The 18,590-nt window shown below is 41.9% G+C and overlaps 1 protein-coding gene across 10 annotated transcripts in view; it reads right to left on the bottom strand.

Moving 5' to 3' along the window:
- The window catches only part of COBL (cordon-bleu WH2 repeat protein), a 210,294-nt gene that overhangs the window by 12,481 nt on the left and 179,223 nt on the right, over positions 1-18,590 (bottom strand). For 9 of the 10 annotated variants that reach the window (XM_049830389.1, XM_049830388.1, XM_049830391.1 and 6 more), the window contains 2 exons: positions 13,279-13,591; positions 704-807 (listed from right to left, as the gene is read on the bottom strand). In XM_049830389.1, the coding sequence (XP_049686346.1) occupies positions 704-807; positions 13,279-13,591 (417 nt within the window). The remainder of the gene's footprint in view (positions 1-703; positions 808-13,278; positions 13,592-18,590) is intronic. The other variant, XM_049830386.1, reaches the window with a different exon arrangement.

Genomic DNA, 18,590 nt, shown 5'->3' with positions numbered 1-18,590 from the left:
TTGCTGGTATATATCAAGGGTTACAACACAGAAGCTAAGAAATTGCAGTGTTAGAGAGCTCACAGAAATTAAATCAGAATCAAGTCCACTGCGGAAGTACTGACATAAAGATGGGAAGTTTTAAAAAAGCATTCAATATCATTGGTGACAAACCATTAATAGAGAAATATTTTTATTCACAGTAGGAAAAAGAGGAGGACAATATGACATTTTATCTCTTCCCACCGTTTCTTTTCACGCTTTTCGATTTTTAACTTTAAAATATGGCTGTTAACGCAGAGAAGGCATTGGGTACAAAAATGTCCCCCCCCTTCTCCACTTCACTGTGATAAAATACGAAATAGAGGCATTGTTCATTAAACACAGAGCTAAATTCACAGCCGATTTAGCTTCACTGAAGTCAGTGAAATTATACCAAATTTGGGCCATAAAATGCGTCCATAAACTGCTGTTCATCTTTTTTTGGTAGCAACACCGGAATACCATGACAATCTGATAAGCAGCTGGAAAAACATCCAGCGTGAGCCTATGAAGAGCAGCTGCCCCAGAAGAAAACGGGGAGCAGCCACTTTGAGCGGACCACCTTCTGCCCCAGACCTGCGAGTTGTTCCCAGTGACCTTGGTGAGAAATGTGCCGATGTCTCAGAGCACCTCCTGGGTCAGCCTCTCCCTTCTGTACTTCGGAGGTAACACACTTCCCTACCTTCTAAATCTTCATCCAGGCCAGCCAAAGTCTGCTGGAGTTGTGCAGCAACGAATAGATCCTCATTCTCATGCTTGGCCAAAGCCGTTTCTTCATCTCTCCTGCTAAATGATAGAGGAGAAAAAGGTTGGGTCTCCCCCTTTTTTCGCTTCGCACTGTTGCTCTGCTATCCACTATCATTTCAGCCCCTTTGGTTCCACTGGGGTTCTGAAACTTATTCCCCAAAGTATGAAAAATAAGCAGCCTTAGAGACACACCCCACCGCACTGACACAGCCACATCTAGGAAGGATCTCTGCGGTGCCTGAGCGTACCCAGCGTGCTGGCGATCAAAAGATTAGGGTTAATAAAGCCTGTCGCAAAGAAATGGTCTGGCTTCCCCGTGAAGTACGCAGTTCAGCCGGGCTGCAGAAAAGCAGCATATGCCAAGGCAAAGGTTTTGCGTATCCATACAATTTTAAAGCAGGCCACTAGCCAGCCCGTGCACCCACTGTGCCAATATATCTGCACCTTAATTAAATAAAAATTGCATGGTAATGAAAAATAAATACAGCTAAGTACTGTTAGACAATCACTCTGCATCCTGAAGGGAGGGAGGGGAGGAGGAAGGGGAAACTAATCCCTTGAGAGCTGTTTCTAATGAAACGTATCAAGGGGCCTGATTTTGCCAGAAAATAACTCCATGGGTTTTGATGAAGTTGTACAGTGACCTAAAAGAAACCTGAAGTCAGAATGAGTGCCAAGTGTTGTCTTGGCTTATTAAAAGAGAAAAAAAAAAAGAAGATGAAACTAAGAAAAATCCTAACAAAAAATAACTAAAATTCAAAAAATGTATATGGCAACCTGTTACATGGGAGACCTTCTATTTCTTAGAAAGAAAAATCTTGACCAGCAGAGCTTTTCTGTCTAAATCATTGGAAGCTAGGATTTCATGTTGGGCAATTCATTTTTTCCAGCTACCTCTTCCTCACCTGCATTTAAGACATTGTTGTCTGTGACACTATATCTAAGGTTTGCCCTTGTGATTAGCCTATTGAAAAAATAATTTTCCGTTCTAGCCACACTTAAACTAACTCTGGTCAGACGAAGCAGATTTGCCCTTTTCAAGATCAAACTCTTAGCAGCACAGATACAGTAACAGATGACATTTTTTGGTAGTTTACCAAATGCTACCTGAAAAATGCCATTTTTCTGCTGCCCTTTAAGATAATAATCTCAGTAAAAATTCAGGGATGTTTCCTGACATTGGTGTAAATTATGTCTAATGATGTAGCTTCCTTTTTTGCGATTTTATTGTTTGATTTTTCCTTGCTCATCCATGGACCAACTGAAAGCACATGTTGAAGCATCGGGTATTTTATTTTATATTACTTCATTATTTACTTATTTATCTAGCATTCACCTCTTCTTTCTTTTTGACTTTTGCAGTCGTCCTGGAGCCCAATTCTTCTACTTGCACCTAAACTGCATTGCACTTAAAAAGCTGACTTCATGTATGTGGGATCAATGAGAGAAGCAAAATACACCTGCAAGGAAACCTTCCAAAGCTTTTTTCACGTACACATCCTTGTGTATCTGAACATACAGACGGGATGAATTCAAGATGGCAAGGCTACATATGTGCCTAAGCGGTTTCCTAAACTGGAATCTAAGACAGAAATCTCTATCGGTTGTTTAAGGACAGAGGAAGAGATACAGTGCTCTGCGACTGGAATACAATTTCTTCCAACATTTGCCATTGACCTGAGCTTTGACAGGCCCTGAACATCCCCAGAAGCCAATGTGAACCGATGATGCTCAGGCTCAGCACCCACACTGCAAGACTCACGGTAAACTGAGTTTTCCCCCCGATGGATTAAGAGAAAGATGGCACAAATCAGTCAAGGTCTCCAGTGGAGGCAACTGGAGCTGTAAGACTGCAGTCCTACTGTACCCTGAAGCATACACGCACACAAATCAATGAGATTACTCATCTGAGCCATCTGACAAAAAGATTTAAACTTACTGCAGCATTTGGATCGGGAAAGAAGACTGGCAAACAAAATTCTCAACTTGAAGGTGGCAGAAAGAATGAACTGACTGAATTTCATATTGGTTCTGCAGTGCAAAGTTTTATAAAATTAGTAAATACTTGCTCTCTTCTCGGTGCATTTTAAAACAATTTACTGGCGAACTCGGAGAGAGCATTTTTGATGGGAGAATCATTCAAATGGTGCGCCAGCTAAGCAACAAGTCTGTCCAGCATGGAAGGCAAATACTGTTTTCTTCTTTACAAAGCTGGTCTTGCGGGGTAGCTGTACATGGCTAGAAGCAAATTAGTGACAAACGTTGAGACTCTTTCTCTAAGCTACTGTGAAGAACTTGTTTCCAAAACCTTGGAAGAAAAATGTGTAAACCTGTATCTATCAGAGAACAAGACGTAATTTCATGAAGGCCATGCCAGCTCACCACCTCTTTGGTATCTGATCATATCTTTCTATCACCTGACTGTTCTACAATACAGCCAAAATCTGGGACTGGAACAGGGATTCCTGGGCTCCAAACATGCAGTGTAGGTCCACTGCACTGACCAGCTCTTTTCTCATGCCCATCAATGGGAATCTTTCAGTGACTCCTTTTAGCAAAATTATCTTCTCCTCGATGGGCACAACAATCAGCAGAGGTCTCCTTCCTTATCCTCTGTGCATTTATGCAGTGACTATACACAATTTGCCTCTCAATCTCTGCTTCGATCTCCTTATCTAGACGACTGGGATAATAACATCCAATTCACAGAATTCTTCTGAAGGAATGAGAACAATGCAGTGAAAATGAAAAGATTCTTATTTGCTCTTACAGAGGGAGCTTCAGAAAAAGCAGATCTTTTCTTTTGCATTTCCAAATTCCTAAAAGAGCCATTGTTCAATTCATCTCCAAACTCACCTACAAAGCAAGCCAGAAGGTATAGATTAATCACAGGGCTTTACTTAAAATTCTTAGCATCGGGAATTTAAAATGTGATACGTGTTTTGTGAGGTGAAGGTCTGGCAGTTTCCAGTAGCTCACATGATTTATAAATATGCCTAAGGAGACTCTTTCTCACAACAGTATTTGGGAAAGGAAAGCAAAAGGCCTCTAAATTTTTTTTTCATAGCCTCCTTCCCTTCGAACCCTATACACTTTCCTTTTGTTGACAGCTCTGTTTTGGCCAGAATCCAAGAAAAATATGACTTATTCCAATACCACGTTTTACATTCTGAATAAACATTACCAGTGGTATTTTCTCACACACATTTTTTGACTGAGGGAAGAACTTGATAACCTCTACACTGCCTTTCTGGTAAAACGTGGGGCGCTAAAAATACAGCGCTTGTGAGCATTTAGCCCAAGCTCGAAATGGCAAATGTGTGTGGTTCCTGGAAGCCTGTGCACCTATTACTTAGGTAGATTAGCAGAGATTTGTGTAAGAGCACAGAACGGAGCAAAGTGACTACTAAACTACAGCCTCTACTGTTCCACTGAGCTCAGGCTACAATGCATAATTACTCCTCGGCGGCTGTTTGCGCAGTTGGAGACAAAATTAAACTTACAGCAGCATTTCATCAAATTAGCACCATGGGAGATGGACATTTATAAGAAAGTTTACATTCTAAGAGAGAAAATTCTCTGCATTAAAAAGAAACCCAAACCAGTGGTAAGACAGTGGATTTGCAATGGCAGAAGCTGCCATTTTGTTATAGTTAGAGCCGCTTTACCTGGGAGTCTGCAAATGATAAAACTGACCCGAGTCCCTTTGAGCACTTCTCAGGAGTTCTGGTGAGCCTCAGGTATGGTACCAGCGGTAGAGACCACGACTGCCACCGTAACTCTTTAAATACAACACAGACCCACGTAAACTGCAGAGAAGGGACTGAGGTAGAGATCCAGTTATCCCAACTCCGCACTTGGTGCCATCTGCAATACCGAAGGATATGCAAGACATCTGTCTGGGGCTGGCAGACATAATATGGAAGACAGGGAGACCCACGTCCTGCTGGCGTGGCAGCAGGCAAGAAGAAACGGCAGTAGACATCTCTCAGGTTAATTGACTATGACCTGAAAGTCTCGCTCATTTTGCACTACGTGTGCTATATCAAAAGACTTGAGAACGTGGCTCCTGCGAATTTGCTACCAGCTGGGGAGGGAAGACAGAGCCATTGCAAACGACAGAGTCAAATCCAGAGAGGCACACCGCGCAGCACCACGCGCAGGGACGGAGCGACTCCTCTGAGGCAGTCCGAGGCACATCAAGAGCGTTCAGCTTCTCGCGTGTCTTAGGCAGCTAACAGGGACCGACCCGCATGGAAAGCTGATGTGGTGACTCCAGACTGGGCTTTGGAGCATCCGGGCTCCTTTCCCAGCTCTTCTCAGTTTGATACTGGGGAATTACGTTAACCCGTCTGTATGTATCCAAATTTGTCCTCTTCAGAATGAATCCACACTATTCTCCTCTGGAAAGAGAAATGCTTCTACCTGGAGTATATCAAGGTGGTTGTTAAAGAAGAGACTGACGCTGAGCGATTTTAAGTTGTAGAAAGTATGGCTGAAGCTTTTTGAATGCACCTCTCTATTCAACCAGGCCAGAAAGATGGCATTAAGTAAACTCAAGGTGTTTATATATCTGTTTTTGTGAGTGATGCAGCAAGTACTCTTCAAAAGCAGAGGTAACTATTTGCCAGATTAATGAAGAGTTTACAAAACCTTAGGAACCATTTTTCCATTCTTTGCATTTCTTAGGCTAGATGACTTTGACCTATCTCCTTCCAAGGAAGGAATATAACATGAGCAGGAGAGCAGCTAGTGTAAGTTGTGGACTTTCTGGTCACCTATGACCTGACCAGCAATATTTTCCATTTCTGCTGCCTACTGTGAACTTGAGCATAAAGTTTTAATGTTCGAATGACCAAAGCCTGTTAAAATGCAAAATTTGTAGACTGAGCCACCAACTTAGGACTGGTTAGATAGCCAAGTCATCACTTGTCTTCGATGCAAGATTTCTGGAAGTGGGACACAATCAGGAGAAGGAGAAAACACAGGGTCATGTTCTGTCGAACACCAGATAACCTGCTTTTTATGTTCTTCCATGAGCAATAAAAAAAAAGCTGCAAATCCTTTTTGAGAGCAAGGTACAGGTATCATTTCCATTCCAAGTATTTTAGTCTGTGTTCCGTTTCTAGTCTTATAGGACTGCATCAAACTTACAAAGGTCTTTAGACAGCATTTATATCTGTGCTGAATAAAGATCATCAGAGATTGAATTAAAACTGTTCTCCAATCCTAGAACACACAGGTCCAGTAGTGCCTTCAGATGTAAGACCACCCAGTTAAAAATAAGAACTTGCAAATACAGATGAGGAGGAAAATGAAGTAATTTTTCAGCAGCAGTTGGGTTTATGGTCCTTTTGCAGTCCTCCTCCATGGTTACTGATCAAAAATCTATACAGAAAGCAAATGAAAATGCTTTTGCTTCGTATCATTTTGTGTTTTAATGCTAGGAATCTCTAAGCTTGTTGCGTACCAGGGTGGTTTAAGCTTCCAGAGTCCCCCGACATATGTCAGTTCCAAGGTCCTGCTGCATAAGCAGCAGCTTGTGTTGCTATACAGCTGGAAGCGTGCCCCCGCTCCCCCTCCTCGCATGGGCCTCTGGCAACAGCTTCTCCACTGGAAAGCCCGCAGGCAGACAGCATTGCCAGAAACAGTCAGGAAAGTGGACTTGCACGATTTAAATCTTAATACAGACACATCACCTGTGCAATGTAACACTGCGAGCTAAAAGATGGCACAGTGAGGTTAAATGACTTCTCTTGGTTCACACAGGAAAATAAGAAATGGAGCAGGAGCAAGGACCAGAGGCTTTCTGTCCTGGAAGCCTGAGCTACACCTTTAGCAACCCAAGCTGCTTCCTAACGTGTAAAATATTCTACAGTTCCAAAGTATACGGCATTTTTCCAGTGGATGAGTTTAACAGAAAGGCTAATCTGGATTCTTGCTCTGTAACGACTGTGAATATCTATTACTTAACCATAATATCATTCCCTCCATGAAGATCTTGCCAGCAAAAATGCGCATGAGAGTATCCAAATTTAAAGAGTTTTCTGGAACGAGGGGAAAGGGAAAGCCAGAGATAAGGAAGGAAATTAGCAAAACTATGTAAGAAGCAGAGGCTTGCAAATCTGTCAGACATCTGGGTCTTAATTAAGTAATTTTTCATCCCTGAAGTTCTCCCTGTTGCTTTAACTGTTTCTCTACCTTGCCCCACCTTAAAACTACATTTCTCCTTTCAAAAAAGTAAAACACGTGCCTACCCAGCAAAAATAAAACCTATCCTATAGAGAAATAACAGAATAAAACTTTCCCATATTTCTCAGAGATGGTTACAAGTGACATGTAATTATATGGAACGTGTTTGTGCACAGAGGTATATATAATACATACACATACACTGCTATTTTTCATTACAGTTTTTCTCTTTCCTTCCTGCCTACCTTCTGCCACTCACTATTTTTTTTTTTTTTTTTTCTTCCTCCGACCAGCTTAATCACTGAATTCTCTCCAGCTACTGACTTCTCTTTCCCTCCTGTCCTTCCCAAGTGGAATACAAAACCTTGTAACATTTGAATTTGAATGGACTGAAAACTAAGCAGAACAAGTTCACCCACTCCTATCCTTTCAAGCTTTTGTTTTAAACTAACTCATGAAAACCCTAACAGTTTTGTAGCAAACAGCGAGTACGTCTCAGGTTGGTAACGAAGATGACTCTTCTCCTCCCAGTAGCTTCAACTACCCCAGCCAGAGCCAAAGGTAACAAATTCTTCCAAGAGAAAGGGAGGAAATGGGATTATCCCTGTCCAGACCCACAGCACGAACCGATCTCAGGAGGGTTCCCCTGCCCCCACCCTATGCCCTCCACTAGCTGTACGTGAAAAAATATTTTTCTCTCATGGCTACTGAAACAGAAACTCAAGGGAGGGGAAAATCCCTTTCAGACCTTCGGAAGGTATTTTATCTTTTTGTCCTAGACAAGTCTGTATTTATTTAGCTTTATAACTGCCAAGTTCCCTTTACGTTTTAAAATACTTTTATTTGTTAAATACTTTAATACATTCAAAACCTTTTCAAAATTAAAATAAAGTTTTGTATTTTAAAGTGTTTTTCCTGCTCAGAGAGGCTGGTGGAACCACTCACTCTTAAGATACCTTTTAAAACCTTGATTTCAATTGCTTATAACTTTTGAGAAATTAAACATCTTTGCCAGGTGGCAGTCCAAATTCAACAATTTATATCATGCCCACGATCATTCTATTATTTTATTTCGGCCAGAATGGTTAAATGTCTTCCAAGAACAGAGTTTGGAGGAAAAGGGGAGCTGCATTCTGATAGATGAAATGCTATTTAATGGTCAGTCCTCTGAAAAAAAGGGGTCGTGTGGTCTAACTGGTCACTAGTCTGCCCTGACTCTCTGTGCATCAGCTCTCCTTCTCTAAAATAGGGTAACGCCACCTTTTCATCTCAGTTGAGTACTGTGCAGAGAAATGAATTTCAGTCTGCATAGCACATGGATACTAGTGTGATGGGTAAGATAAAAAGAGCAAAAGGAAATTAAATAGTCCTGTCTCCAGAAGAGAATTTTAACTGAGAGTGAACAGTGGTATACCTGCTTTATTAATTGAGCTCTGAAACTTAGAAAGAAAATAAAACAAAGCAGAGTATGATCACTTTAACTAGAGACTTTATCATGCTGCACAGAAGGGGGGGAATTAAGGTTAAAGGGGGGAATCTAAGGTTAGACAAACAGCCTTAATATTAAAGTTACCTGACTTTGAGTGTGTGACTGAGCACCCCTAATAATATTATTTTAACATAATTTTTAATGTTTAATTATTTATAAAGCTTCAGACAGTAGGTGTGCATGATGCTTTATAGGATTATAAAATTGTCTGATCCCTGCCCCTAGGAGCTTGCGTGATGACACCACACAAGGGATGGGAAAGGAGGGGGTATGGGAGGACAGAGTTGCAACACCGTGAGATCATGAGATGTACTTACTGCTACATAAGCAACATTTCAGCTTCTCTGTGGTTTTCTTGTTACTCATTTAACACTATATATTAAAATTTGGTGAACAGATACGTAACACAAAGAAATCAACTGTAAGGAAGGATATGAAGAAAGAGAACTATGTAGTACAGTGTTCAGAGTCAGCAGTTAATATTAAAACATTCACAGCCAAACGCTGCATGTAGTCAATTATTTATATGGGGTTAGCCCGTGGCACCTCCAGCTGAGGTCTGGGTTCTGCTCCACCAGGCACTGTACAAACATATCATGAGATATGATAGCTGCGTTAGGGTTTTTACCGTAAAAAAGGAGTCAGTGGCTGAAGGGGATATCGGAGGCAGAGAGACAAAGATGGCATAGCAGGTTAGAGGCAGAGCCAAGGGTAGATCTAGAGGTTTTTGACATTTCATTTGATATTCTACATGCTAATTAATATGTGTACTTGGATTAAGATTGCTTGAGCAAGAATCCCAAAACAAAAGAAAAAAAGGAGCGCGCTTGCAAGTTGCTCCCATGCACTGGCAACCAAAACCACAGAGAAAAAAGACCCCAGCTTGGAAACTCTGGAATCTGGGGACCTTCTTTTAGAAATTTTTCTGTCTGAGCTCTGGGAACTGAATGATATTTGAGCTCTGCTGCGGTTGTCATTTCTGTGTGCGCAAAGCCCGTGGTATGTCCCATTTCTTACCCGGCCATACTATTATGCTGCTCTGTGCAGACAAATCTGTTGCATGTTGAAGGCTGTCCCCTTAAATGCTCACAACTTTCCTTGACTTCAGCAGCAGATGAGGTGCAGACCTTGCTGTGATATTCTAATGCTATCAGGCATTTAAGCTACACAGAGACCACCCAGGCCACTCAGTAAACAATTCCAGAAACTCTAAGAAAAATGAATGAAAACCTAAACATACAACTAACCAAAGTAAGTAACATGGCAAAATAACTCTTGATCCCTTGGAGCACAGGCTAAGCCTCTGGACCAAACGTAGGTAAGAACTGTGGACTTTGCTCTTCGCTGCAATACTTCACAGTGCACGTGCAAAATACCACTTGGACTTCATAGCCCTTCACTCTCCAAATGTAATTTGCTTCCACTTTAAGGGTACTTTTCACAACGCACAGAGTACAAAATGATTTTAGTATACAGCATTTAAATTCTTAGGACTTAGTTGTTTCAGCAGGTGAGAAGCCAGAGTTTTAGTCAGCTTTACAATTTAAAAATGACAAGATAATATTTCCATTATTCTTATTAACCTTTTTTTTCCCAAGCCTCATTTCCCTCAGCCAAATCAGTCACTAAATAAATTTTCTGGCTTCAATGGAGCTCAGACTCAAGGAGGACTCAGATTCACTGCTGCTAACCACTGCTACTTTACAGTAATGACAAGTTCTCCCAATTTCTTTGTTCTTATCTTCCTTTTAAAGTTGAGTAAGATCTTGGTATATGGACTAGAAGAAGATAGAAAGGAAGGAATGAACTCCATGTAAAATTTTCCTTTAAGTTTTGTAGCTTATGAAACATATTTAAAACTCTGTATAGCTTGGTACCAATTATTGACGTGAACTACACTTTGACTTGTCTGGGAATTTAGGGGGCTGGTTTGGTCCTGAAAGCAGCCCGTTCATCACAAGAACTACATACAACCTTAGAGCTCCTAACAGGTTTTATTAGCGGGGTGGCAGCTGTTCTGACAGTGGAAGTGGAAACTGATGTTCTCCAAATTTGGCTGTACTCAGAATTGTGCTCAGAATTGATTTACATCCCACTAAACCAAGAATTTCATACAAATAGTTTTTAAAAAACTCCTTATTTTTTTCCTTCCCTCTACACTTAGGAAGTGGCTTTTGAAAACTTAGCAAGTTGACCTCAAAAGGATTTAGATGAGCAGAGTTTTCAAAGCTCGTTTGTTTACAAACATAGGTTAGGAGTGGAATTGGATTTACCTTCAAATATTACTGGCACATTCAGAGTATAAAAGTTTAAAAGATGTTACTATCAGCACCGCTGCTGTGGCAATCTACGTGGTTGCTGACATAAGATGAAAACAAATGACAAATGTTAAGTTTTTGCTGTTCCCTGAAGTTGATCTGAAGTAATTTTGCTGTCCCAGAGCCTAAAAAATTAGTAGAACTTATGAAAAATAAATGCAGTCCCCAAACAACAACTGTCTCCTATTTCAGTCTAAAACCACTCTTTCAAAATTATGGGCGTATTAGGTAAATACAGAATATTTGGCACCGTAAAATCACGGAAAAGGTTAAGGTGAAAGCGTAGCCCAACCTCCTGCTCCAAGCAGGGCTCATTTCAAAGCCAGGCCAGGCTGCCCACGGCTTTGCGTGGCCGAGTTCTGAGCTCCTCTAGGCATGGAGACTCCTCGCCCTCTCTGGGCAACCTCTCCTGCTGCTTAACCGCTCCGTTACGAGGCATCTCCTACTTAGATCCAATTCTTATTTCCTTTACAGCAGCTGGTGGCGGTTGCCTCTTGTCCTCTCGCCGTCCGCCCCCGAGAAGCCTCGTATTCCTCCTTTTGTTTAGGGAGAGACTGCAGTCAGGTCCCTCCTCGCCCACCCCGCTTTTGCGAGGCAACGAGCCAGGTGCCTCCCCTCGCCCTCGGACCTGGAGCGCCCCAGCCCTCTCGGTGGCTCTCCTCTAGACCCTCTCCAGTCTGCCCACCTTCCTCTTGGACTGGGGGCCCAGGGCTGGAGACAGTCCTACAGCACCGGCCTCGCAAGCAGCTGAGTGGGGGGAGGCGTCGCCTCCCTGACTGCCACGGGCCGCAGACCCCGCCGTCCTTCCAGCTCCCGCTCCTCTGGCTCGGGAAGACCCCCGAGCAGCAGTCCTGCCAGCCAGCTTAGGAAACGTCCCGCTGTCTCTTTCACGTGCTCTTCCCAGCTATTATAACTGCTGTACGTTTGTGTGGCAAAGGTAGATCTCGGTGCAATGTACAGAAGGTGTATCTTTGGCTGAAGTGAAAGATGGAGAGAATGCTGACTTCCAAGAGGGAATGTGCCACTCAGTGACCTGGGGTCAATCTCTTATTTAACTGTAAAAACAGGAAAAGTCTGAAAATGTTTTCGCTGATTAATACTGTTCTTACAGGGCTTTGCCTTGATGTCTTTGCTCGACATTATGGTAACTTCTTCCCCCCCCAGAACCAATGTGCCTGTATGTCTTCCTAACCAGTTTAGATCCTGCGTTTTGAGGAAAGTTGAGATTGCTGTTATCTTACAAGGCCCAGTCTAAGGCTACTGAAATTAATGGGTTGCTTTTTTGGATCAGGTCTGGAATGTTAATCGCACTTGCTATACCAGACTATCTAATCCTCCAAATACAGACTGCATCAGGACCTAAGAAACTGTAAAACAACAAATCACGAGAAGAATGTATTGTTGAGCAAGTACCTAAGCGAGGCTTGACCTTGTCCCCATTGATATTGATGGATAACGAAAAGCCCGGAGATCATTCCAATAGGTTAAATTCTGACTTTGGCTTAATTTATCCCTAATTTATCACCCACTGCATGATCCAAGATGAAGTTCTCCCTCAGAAATGTGTGGAAGGAAATAACTAGGTCATGATACATGCTCTTATGAAGGAGCTACAGATTAGCAGCTGAATGGAGAGAGACCAGAAAGCACAGACTTTGTGTCAACTGAGAATTCAGAGGAATTTCTGGCCCCTGTCCCATGACTCTGCAGCACAGAGCGGATCCCTGTCAGCATTACCAGGCCACCCTCCTTGCTGGAGGCATGGCTTCCTATTTGGCCAGTTTGTATTTGCAAAGTCCTATAAATTTTGGCCTTCCTTTGCAGCCCTGCCACCAACTATGTGAGCTTTGGCAGGCAGTGTCAGAGTCACTTGTTCTTGAAGGCAGTTTCTAGTTAAATTCCAGGTTCTTGTATTTTCTTGCAAAAAATGCAGGAAAATGTTTGTTTATGCAAAGAAAAAGAAAAAAAAGAAGGAAATATGCTGAACCACCCCCCACCCCGCCAAGGTATAACACCAGTGGAGGTTAGCATTAGGTGAACATATATATACAAGCACACACCCACAAACCAATCCTCAAAGTTCACTGAATACAATCCTTTTCCACCCGGCTTTCAGTGGCTGGAATTTTTTCCATTTTATGACCTGCATGTCATTTTTCTAGATCAATACATAGTAACATTTTAAGCACTTCATATGCTATCAGAACTACAAAATAAGCCAAACTGTAACAAAATTATTTCAGACTTCTTGGAGAAATCAACTCTGGAGGGCAGCGGTCTTTTGCAAGAAATGTAACTACGAGTTCAAACAGAGAAGTGACCTTTGCTTGTTGCTACAAGCATGTCACTGGAGGGGATTTGGCAGTGAGCTTTTCACTGGGAGGAGTCACTTGGCATTGGTGCTGGTTTATGAAAGAGCAGAAGAAAGTAGAAGTTGGTTTTCTTAAATGATTCCCTACAAGGAGGACATGCGAGGTATTTTCCAAGAGCTGGTTGCAAATAAATTTTTACCTCTGTGCAGCACTGTCAGATCCCAGGCTATTGCAGTAGGGGTTCTTTACGGGGCAGGTCTCTGTGCCGTACATCGCATCCCCCTCGGCTGAGTCCACGTAGCCATTGACCAGCTTGACGTCTCTCAACTTCATACTGTCATTTTGCGAATCCAAAGATACAATGTCAGATGGGGAGCTCACGACACCCGAGTCTTCCGTGGTGTCCTCAGATGCAAAACAGCTGCTTTCTGATGCTGTTTCTTCCACCTCTGATAGCTCCAGAACCATGTCATCCACTACATAAACATTATCACGTGCAGGCAGCAGGCTCTCTGAATGAAATACAGCAAGGAAAGTTAGCTGAAAGTCATCAGTACATAAATCAAACAGAGAGATATTCCTTTGTAACTGGAAAAGAACCACATGAAATACCTTAGAAATAGTAGGATGGAGCTCAATATTTATATATAGGATAAAGATGATTTGAAAAGTGACAAAAAAATTGTCCTTCTTTGCTTTTAGAAAGGTGCTTTGCTATGCCTGTCCTGCGGAGTTTGGGTTTTATAACTCAGAGCAAATCAGCTTCCTTACTTCTATGAAGAAACAACGTTCCAGGGACAGTTTCTTGGAGAATTAGACCAAAGTTTAAATGATGTGGCACAAGGAATGACTCTTGTTATTGTTTCTGACAACATCATCTCATTATTCCTCTTCCATGCTGCCAAACAGATCATGACATTTCCAATAAGATGACTATACACAGGTAAAAATGGGCAGCATTTCCCAGTCAGGACGCTGAATTGGTAAACTAGATCTACTGCTGGCCTGTTGGGTGTCACTGTATTTTACCACCCTTCAATTTACGATGCATTAAGTGGGAGAATAACAATTGTCTCTTTTTCAAAGCATAAAAAATCTACTAATAAGTGTGCAGAAAAGTAGACACCACCATGCTTAAAGCAGAGCCTTTCCCAGCATTTAATCATTTATAAAGATCAAGGGATATGCCCTTTGCAAGTTTAACTCTATTAAAAGTTGCAAATTTTGAAAGATTAGACACAGGACAGTTTTTCGTACTTCTGTTTTAGTTAGGTTCCTATGACCTGCTTGGGTTTTCATTTGTTTTGGGGTTTTTTTTTTTGGTGAAAAATACAACTTTGTTACTTCCCTTAAGAAATGTACAACTCTAGACTCCATCCTGCAATTACGCCATTAAAGGGGAACTCCCAACAAGGTCAATAATTTCAATGACCAAAATTATTGAGTGACTAAAGACAGAATCAAGCCCAAACACACTTCTTTTGATCAAAAGGAATCAATAAAGACTAATCTAAATGTTTAATTTGGAATTATAAGTGTGCTCTATTCTCTTCTTCAACCTCAGTAAGCAAAAGGAAGATTAAACAATAGTTTATGGTCTGATGCTGCAGACAGTTGTGGTGGTTGTTAATTATATGAGAAGTCCCAGGCCTACAAGCATGACTAAGATTAAACATACAGCTCACTGTTTTTTAGGGTCAGAATCTACAACTTTTTGAAGCACGCATGAAGCTACAGCTCAATAAAAATGATCAATGGAGAGAAATACTTCTGTATTATGCTGTATACACAAAAGTATTTTAAGTCAGAGAACTGGAAACAACTTTGTCAAAAAACTTCATAGAAATAATTTTGTAAGGGTGTAGCTTAGCAGTGAAGCTTTGAGTAAAACTAAAATAAAAATCAAAGCAACACTCTCCTTGACTGAGGTTACAAGATGCCATTAAGTACTGAAATTGATTTCTGACAGCAGAAGCTATAAAATTCAGAGGGTTACAAATCATGATTAAAGTTGTAAGTGCTGTCAAGCATCGATATTAATGATGGAAGATGATCCAAAGCCTCTATTGCGACTTTGGAAGTAATGTTACTTGATTTCTTTGACCTTATTTTCTATAACATTAGCTCCAGGTTCCAGATTTAATCCAAGGGATCATTCCATCTAAAAGTGGCAATTACAGGAACTAAGTATGTGTCACTGAATGGATTCGAGTATGCTTATGGCAGAACTACAGTTAAGAAAACACCAACATCAAGGAGAAATATGAATAATTTGACATTAAACACCAAGAAACAAAACCCCACAAAAACAGACAGTAAACAAACAAGTAAGAGTATATGGCCTGCTTGGCTTCCAAACAAGAAGAACCCCCAGTAACGACTCACCACCAGAGCATTAGTAAAAGCTACGGTACGTTAAAACCAGAACAAAGCAGGATAGCAAAGAAATCAGTTTAAGGAGTGGAAGTTGACGAGTGGAAGCACATGGGAAGGTTTCGAAGCAATGCACAATGCAGTATACCTCAATGCAAAGAGAATTCTCTGTAACACAGGCCACATCTGTTGTCACCAGGATGCCATAAATGACCTCCACTCTAGAGCTGGCACAGTAATTTTTAGCACAGTATCTACCTCCAGTTCCTAAACGGAGGATGGCAGGCGTTCCCCCCCCCCGGCTGCCTCTCTCGTTTCCTCATCCTCTCCTTGCCTGCCTACAACTATCTCCTGCATCTTTCTGCTCAGGATTTAGATCCTTTTGGTCACACATCTCCTACTGTAGTAACAACACTCGAGTCTCCTCCTTGATGTGATTCAGCAAGCTGCTCTACAGCAGGACCTCCATCCCCCAGCCCATTCGAAAACCAATTCTCTTCTTAGCGGGGTCCGCACGCAAATCGATCCCTATCTGTTACGTCTGGATCTCGGCAGCTGAATCATCCAGTCCAGCGTAAGAACCTCCTCATTCAACAGCAGTTTTATCCTGAAGCACAAACTACAGAAAGACGTCTTTCATTTCAACGATTAAATTCCCTGTCCTCACGCACAACCAAAGTGTCCCCCTTTCTTCAAGCCTACCAGTTTGACAATGGGCTTCCCTAATCTTTTATCTTCACCGAGAAGATCCATTAATTTTTAACACAGTTAACACATGGCACTGAACAGAGTTGCTGGCTGAGGCAAACCATTTTGGTTGCCACTGCTACTCGTCTGAACATGAAAGCACATGCATAAAACACAACTGCTACAGTTCTGTGTCATTTTAACAACCTTGTTTCAGCTAAAACACCTCTGTTTTAAAGTTAAGCCATCCTTGGATGGATTAAGTAAGAATCTATTCTTCCTTCTACACGCTTGATTAAGTCTCCACTGGTGCAAACTGAAGATGGATGGGCATTACTCAGTAGTGATACATGACATGAAAAAAGCCTACCTCAACTTCACCAAGTGGTCTTGACTGCAGGAGTCAGAAAACACTTTTTAAAAGTTTCTAATTCTACACAGAGAACTGGGTAACGTGCAGTGGTAGATGCGATTCTGCCTAGTGATTTTTGCGTATTTTTTCTCAGAGGGAGTGCACATGCAGCAAACCACCGCACACTAAGCACAGTGTGATCACAACGACGGCAGCAACTGAGATTATTTGTTGGTCGAATAAAGAATCTCAACGTTTGTTTCTCTGTTCTCTGTCACAAACGACGAAGATTTCAATATGGGCTCTGATCTTCAAGACCTCGTGGAGACACATCCAGGTGAAGACCGAATATTCAGCAGATACTTCAGGACTGGACGCACAAATAACAATTGCCACAGATAATGCATTACTGGAACACTGCTGTACCTCAGAAGACTGTCTGCATTTCCAAATACCTATCAATGCCAAGACCTTTTTTTCAGTAACACATGACCCCGCTCACTGGCTTCAGGTGGGGTGCGATACGGAAAGCGGTGTAGAACTTGGCACGCGGTCTCCCCGTCGTACTGCAATAAGTGGGACACCTGGCTCCCGAGCGGAATCGGAGAGCGTCCCTCAATGCCCGCATTCCCGCCTACCTATGTCCCGCTCCAGGCTGTGCAGAGCCCAAGCGAGCGCCATAGCAGGGATCTCCTCTGCTCAGCAGAAGCGGCACTGTCGCTGCACAATTAGGTCAACCGCAAGTTAGGAGGCTTTCTTGCGGGTGGGACTGGGACGTCTGTTTGCAAGAATGTTGCCCGTGATCATCAAGAGGGAAAGAGGAGAGTAGCTCATCAGTAAAGAATGCGAGCTTCTTGTTTAACACAAAGAGATCTTGTCCCTTTCATCTCAACAGGCTGTAAGTAATTAGGAAAACACTGAACTCTGAGTTTAGAGGAGTCGTATCTGCACTCGTGCAGTTTGATATCGCGTGTATGTACACATTACTCATACAGAATGCCAATGATGGGGAGACAGATAAACCTCACCTGGTTTAAATGCTCATCAGCACTTTCAGAAATGAAGGCTTCATTCAATAGGTGAAGACTACCATGGGTAAGATACTCACTTTGATTACTACTATGAAAACAACCACCACCGACTTTGAATGAGATTAGAATCAGACCTAAGCGTTCAAAAGACGCATATCCAACCCAGACTGACCAAAGCCCAAGCCATCGCTCCGTCTGAGACCAGTGGGCACTGGGTGTCAGTCTTCTCAGACTACAGCTGTTCACCACGTGCTGGGACCTGCTGGTTTTACAGCACTGCTGGTGGTTTACTGTCACATTCAATAATGACAGAAACAGTATATCCAAAAGCATTTTTAGAGAGGCAACAGTTGACTTAACCCTTACGTGGTTAATAACCTGAACTTCATAATGGTTTGAGAGAGGCAGAGCTCCTCTAATTCCTCTGAGTTCTTTCTAAGAGGTTGGTAATTATTTTCCAATTTCTTTCATCACTTGTTCCACCGCCAAGAAACTTCCTTTTCATGGACGAAAATTGCTTTGCTGTAGTTCAAATGGTCTATTACAATGAAGTTGTAAAAAATATTCCAAATGTCATGATATTAAAGAATATTAATTCTTATAATGATCCCCAAATTACAATATAATGATTTCACTGACAGTACTTAAAATTTCTAGCAAGAGCAAGAAACACTGCTCTCATTGTTTGTACAGGCAGTAAAAATTTAGACCGTCACAAAATACCAGTATTAAAAAAAGTGTACATTTTTTCATACACTGGAAAGAAGCCTGGTGGAAGAAATGGGAAAATAAAGCATTTGTTATGGCAATGACTAACAGCGATGATGCAAATGGACAATACAGGATTAGCTTAAAAATTTTCACACAGGTACGTGTTCTGCTTACATTTTAGTTGCTCATTGATCAAAAACTTGTACATAGAGAGAGGTGTTAAACACCATGCAGTGAGCAGTTAAAGCACAAGACAGAACGGGCCGACTTCTCTTTTTTCATTGCAGTTAAGACTGTTTTAATCCAACATGCTGCTTCGCATATTTGAGCCTGCACGCATACTGTCATTTTTTAAAA

Source organism: Accipiter gentilis, chromosome 27, assembly GCF_929443795.1.
Source record: "Accipiter gentilis chromosome 27, bAccGen1.1, whole genome shotgun sequence".
Taxonomy (NCBI): Eukaryota; Metazoa; Chordata; class Aves; order Accipitriformes; family Accipitridae; genus Astur; species Astur gentilis.
This window is presented reverse-complemented; position numbering and strand designations above follow the sequence as displayed.